Source organism: Dromiciops gliroides, chromosome 2 (genome assembly GCF_019393635.1).
Source record: "Dromiciops gliroides isolate mDroGli1 chromosome 2, mDroGli1.pri, whole genome shotgun sequence".
In the NCBI taxonomy this organism is placed as follows: domain Eukaryota; kingdom Metazoa; phylum Chordata; class Mammalia; order Microbiotheria; family Microbiotheriidae; genus Dromiciops; species Dromiciops gliroides.
The window spans coordinates 148,774,529-148,780,528 of NC_057862.1; the positions used below are offsets into that span (position 1 = coordinate 148,774,529).

Sequence of the window (6,000 nt, forward strand, 5' to 3'; positions counted from 1 at the left end):
TGAGATCAATTCAACTCTTTTAACTAACTAAAAAATATCACCTGTTAAACACACTAATGTCTTTTTAAAAAAAATTTCAGAATCTAATTTTTCTTAGTCTCTTCATAGCAGTATATCATAGTGCTGTTGTAATAAGGACTATTTAAATTTAGAGTCAAACTTGGGCTGTAACCAACTAACGCCCAAACTGCTACACCTAAATGACTAGTTCTAAATTAAATAAATAACCTCTAATTCAATCAAGCCAGAGGAAGTTATATCAGATAGTTATAATAGATAGATCCTCTGTTGATAAAACCAAAGAGTCTATATAATTTCATATTCATGAGCACCAACAAATTTTTATGAGAAACTAAGAAATCAATTCATATTAAAAATGCAAACAATTATAGTTTGGCCAGAACAGACCAAAATAAGGAAGCATTTTGTGTTACATATTGTTGTATTTTCACAAGGCTACTCTTTACATAATCTTTGTTTTCAAAGATAAAGGTACACTAGAGCAGCCATTTAAAAATATTCCAATAAAGTTATTTTCTTATTTTGAGAATGGCAAGGAATAAAAGAGTAATTAACCCAATTTTAAACATTTGCTTTCTTGTAATCAAACTGAATTATGAAATTTTCAACTACAGATGGACATATTCTTTTAGAATAATAAAAGATTATAACACAAACCAATCTTTAACAATTCCACAAGCAAGAAATTTTTAAACATTCCATTTCTCACCCCCCCAAAAAAACAAAACTGGACAAAGATCCTTTATGATCAACACTTTTAAGAATGCACATTTCAGGAGCAGCTAGGTGGCGTAGTGGATAGAGCAACTGCCCTGGATTCAAGAGGACCTGAGTTCAAATCTGGACTCAAGACACTTAACACTTACTAGCTGTGTGACCCTGGGCAAGTCACTTAACCCCAATTGCCTCACCAAAAAAAAAAATTTGGTCTGCAAACTCAGGTACTTCTGAGGTACTTCAAGAGGAAAATGGCAAGAAGAGAAAAACAGGCTTGCTACAGCAGAAATGGAGATTATTTGGCATTTATCCATTTTGTTAATTTATAACCACTGTGAAATTTGTGTTAGCAAAAGTATCTGAACAACTTCAAATCTTCACATCAATCCCCAAGAAAGTACATAGACCTTTGATTAGGGAAGAAAGGGCAACAGAATTGTTTCTGAAGGAAACCTGCATTTGGCAATCATCATAAAAAGCTGGCCCTACATTTTTCAGATGGAAAAATTAAAGTGATATGTCACATAAAAATGCTCTAAATCACTGATTAGAGAAATACAAATTAAAACAATTCTGATGTACCACCTCACACCTATCAGATTGCCTAATATGACAGAAAAGAAAAACGATAAATGTTGGGGAGATTTGGGGAAATTGTTGGTGGAGTTGTGAACTGATCCAACCCTTTCTGGAGAGCAATTTGGAACTATGCCCAAAGGGCAATCAACTTCTGCATACCCTTTGATCCAGCAAAACCAAGACTAGGTCTGTATCCCACAGAGATTTTTTTTAAAAGGGGGAGTAGGGGACAGCTAGGTGGCGCAGTTGATAAAGCACCAGTCCTGGATTCAGAAGTACCTGAGTTCAAATCCGGCCTCAGACACTTGACACTTACTACCTATGTGACCCTGGGCAAGTCACTTAATCCCCATAGCCCCACCAAAATTGAGAGGATGCCCACCAACTGGGGAATGACTGAACAATTTGTGGTGGAATACTATTGTACTCTAAGAAATAATGAGCAGCCTGATTTCAGAAAAACCTGGGGAAGACTTAATATGAACTGATGCAAAGTGAAATGAGCAAAACCAGAACATTATACACAGTAATAGCAATATTGTATGATGATCAATTGTGAATGACTTAGTTATTTTCACCAATACAATGATCCAAGATAATTCCAAAGGACTCATGATGAAAAATGCTATCCACCTCCAGAGAAAGAACTGATGGTGTCTGAATGCAGATTAAACCAAACTATTTTTCACTTTTTTTTTCTTTTGGTCTGTTTCTTCAACAACATAACTGCATGAATGTTAAAAACTGTCATATGTCATTTAAAAAATAAATAGCCTGCCCTATAGTCTGAAAGACCTGGGTTCATTTTAAATCTTGCCCGACATGTCTATATTGATTTTGTGACCCTGAGCAAGTCATTTAATCCCATCTTGCATTGGTAGAGGAGGTTCCATATGCAAAAGAAATCATAGAAAAACAAAAAAGAATTTGGCTAGATTACTGGCAATCAAGATTGGGAAGAGGAAATTGTGATTTTGGATAATTTTAGAAAGCAAATTTAGGGGCAGCTAGGTGGTGCAGTGGATAGAGCACTGGCCCTGGATTCAGGAGGACCTGAGTTCAAATCTGACCTCAGACACTTAACACTTACTAGCTGTGTGACCCTGGGCAAGTCACTTAACTCCAATTGCCTCACTTTAAAAAAAAAAGAAAGCAAATTTAGTTGTAGAAGTTGAAAGAAATTTTAAAAACATCACATTAAAATTGTGTATATTATTTCAGCTAGAGATAAAATTCTGCACATCTCATTTAGCTGTAGGCTTGATTCTATAGAAGTTAAGGCATGAGGGAAAAATAACCCCAATAGTCATACCTGACCTAACTGGTTCTGCAAAAACATGACATTAGGAGAAATAACATTATATGGGCACACTTGTTCTATAGGAACAATATTATAAATCAGTGATCAACCAAATAACATTATAGCAAGACTATGAAACATTATGGTTTGGTTATACACACAACCATTGGTCTTAGCAACATTATGCCAGGCATGCCTATACTATACGTGTGGGGACATAGCCTACCTTTTTCTGGTAGGATATATATGTGTATATGTATGTATATATACATACATACATGTACATACACACATGTGTATATATATTTGGTAAACGGTAACGGCTATGACACCAGAATGATGCATACGTGTGTGTGTATAGCATATATATTATGTATACATACACACACACACACACACGTATGCATCATTCTGGTGTCATAGCCGTTACCGTTTACCAAATAATCCATTTTCAAATTTCTTAGAAATCAAAAAGGCCTGAAATGACCAATAGTACATCTGAAATGAAGAATGGTACTTCACTGACAGCACTACTTCATTTTGCTTCCCCCAAAATAATAAAATTAATACTTATTAAATAACTGCAGTTTACAAGAAGTTCAATCCTACTAGTTACTGAAGATTCAAACCTAACTTTAAAGAACTTTCCATTAGTATTTTAGAAAAATGAAATTAAGTTAGCATCAAGCCTATAAAATATTTTAATGAATAGGAATATAGACATTTTGTTTAATCACAAAATGCAAAAGTCCATACATAATGGAGGGGCAGCTGGGTGATGCAGTGGATAGAGCACTGGGCTTGGAATCAGGAAGACTCATCTTCATGAGTTCAAACCCAGCCTCAGACATTCAGTAGCTTTGTGACCCTGGGCATCAATTAATCTTGTTTGCCTCAGTTTCTCAGCTGTAAAATGAACTGAAGAAGGAAATGGCAAACCACTCCATTGTCTGCCAAGAAAACCCCAAACAAAGTTACAAAGACTTGGATATGACTGAACAACAATAATGTTTATTATTACCCTTACAGTTTTAAGATTCTATATTTCACAAAACTACTAGTAATATATACTAATGGTCCAGTGTAAAAAATGATGGACTTGTATTATAGTCTGTAAGACCTGAGTAGAATTCCTGCCTCAGACACTTCCTGTGTTTGTCTCAAATTCCTCAGTTGTAAAATGGGAATAATACTCCATACACCTCTTAAAGTTGTTGTGAAGGATCAAAAGAGATATATGTAAATATCTGATTAATATGTAAATGCTAGTTATTATTAGTAGTAACATAAATTCCTAAAGATGCTTTTAATTATGGCTAACAATCCTAATATTCTATTTTTTTTCCAGAAATTTTTTAAAGAGCCATGAACAAAAACCACTCTCCTCTCTTACTACCCTCTTTTAAAATTATGTTACTTATATTATTTTCAGAGAGAATTTCCTGAAATGTGTCAAGAAATCTAAATACTAGGCTCTCTCTCAATTACTTGTTACAAAACTGATTCTTGGAATAGAGAGTTTTACCTTTTGAGATCAATAATCTGTAACCAAATTTAGACACAGCAAAACACAGGCCTAAGCCATATTGTATAGTCTCCTATTAAAACTATCGCACAGAAAACTGTCCAGGAGGAACTTTTTACTTCTCCAGAATTAAAAAAAAAAAAAGGTTAACAAAGATCATGATCCTATGATTACAAATTTATCTTGCTAGGCAGGAAGTGATTATTAAGGTCTAGGTTTAATTTACTTTAAGTATGCGGCACTTTGCTGAAATGTACACAAGCTTGTTTGGAAAGAGCTTTTTGGTTGCTGTCCCATCTCTTTCACACAGGTAGATAGACCCATTAGCTGACCAATCAATTCCATGTTACCCCTAGTGGGGGGCAGCTTTCTAGTTATGAAAGCCTGCCAACAATCAGAGAGAATAGTATTTTCCCCCTTCTCCCACCCCGCCTCCCCCCAAAAAAGAAAATTCCAAGGGGGTATTTTTCCTGGTCTTGCTGAAGTCATTCTTTAAGTTGGCAGAGCTGCTTTTGGATCAGTTTCCTCAAGGGGTCACGGGATCCATTAAGTACTGTGAGGCTTGTTTATGTGTGTGTGTGAGCAATACAACACAATGACAGGGACATGCCCTCAAAGCGGCCTATGCCCCAGAGGTTGCACAGTGACCGCTCAGGAGCAAGCCCAGCCAGGGCAAAAGGCGCAGGATACTGACTTATTTACGCTCCGTCTACCCCCCAAATTAACCCTCAAGCACACAGACACGCACGCACGTAACCTCCCCCCCCCCCCGCCCCGTGCACGGTCAAGTTTGCTAACAAACCCTACGTGGGCACCTAGGGGGTGGGAAAGTCTGGAGGGGGGCGCTGGGACTCGGGGCCGGTGTTTGCTGCTTTCTCGGCTTCCCCCCGCCCCTTCAGTGACACCGTGGTCCAAGTTTCTTTCTATCCCACCCAAGCAGCCTCAGCCCCAGAGGTCTTCCCTCGGGGGACGGGGGGGTACGATGGGAAACGAGGGGATTCACTTTAGACGAGTGGGGGCCCCATTTGTCAGGTAGGGGAGCGTGGGGTAGACTGTCCTAGGAGGCGAAGGTACAAGTGAGACAGCACATCTCCTCCCTACGGCCCGAAGAGGAAGAAGGCCTTGTCCCCTAACTGGGGAAGGTCCCGCTGTCAGGCGACCAAACTAGTCCCGGAGCGAGCGAGTTGTCTCCCGCCGCAAGGCTGGGGAAAGAAGATAGAGGAACTACTTTGTTACCTCTCTGCGCGGAGCCGAGTGAGGAGGTGATGAGTCGCGCGGCCGCGCAGGTACAAGCGCAGCAGCCGGACATCTCCGCCGGGCCTAGGCCGGGGCTGCCCCGTCGGCCGCCCTCCCGCCGCCGCTTCCCGGCCTTAGCCGCTTTCCCTGCCCAGCTGTCCGCTCCGGCTCGGCTCCGGCCACCCTCGCCGCCCCGGGTTCAGTGCAGAGCCTGTTCGTCTTGTCACTAGGCCACACCGCGGTTCGCGCCCCGCAGCCGCCGGCTCCGCCGGGTAGATATCTAACCACACCCCCCACCCCACTCTTCCCTTCCTCCCCCCACCCCCCTCCCGCCCACCGAGCCCGGGAGCGTGCGCGCGCCTGCGCCCTGGAATGCCCGGGGGGGGGGGGGAGGGGAGAGGGCGTGGGCACGCGCCGAGGGAGGGGGTGGGGATACGTGAGACTAACGTGGGGTGGAGTAGGAAAGGAGAAGGAGGCGGAGACTTGCGCACGCAACCTCGCGTAACCCAAACTCTATTTGGAGACTACAAATCCCGTCAAGCCATTTGGGGAGGTGGGTGTCCTCCGCTATCCTCTGATTGGAAGATGGGAGACATAGGTTCCAGACAGCCTGCTGGGAGTT

General features: G+C 41.4%; 1 protein-coding gene across 1 annotated transcript in view; it reads right to left on the reverse strand.

The window, feature by feature from the left end:
- CLPX (caseinolytic mitochondrial matrix peptidase chaperone subunit X) overlaps window positions 1-5,672 on the reverse strand; it is a 50,709-nt gene extending 45,037 nt beyond the window's left edge. The window contains exon 1 of the mRNA XM_043983705.1: window positions 5,379-5,672. Coding sequence (XP_043839640.1) covers window positions 5,379-5,451 — 73 coding nt within the window. The 5' untranslated portion in view covers window positions 5,452-5,672. The remainder of the gene's footprint in view (window positions 1-5,378) is intronic.
- Window positions 5,673-6,000: the final 328 nt, after the last annotated feature.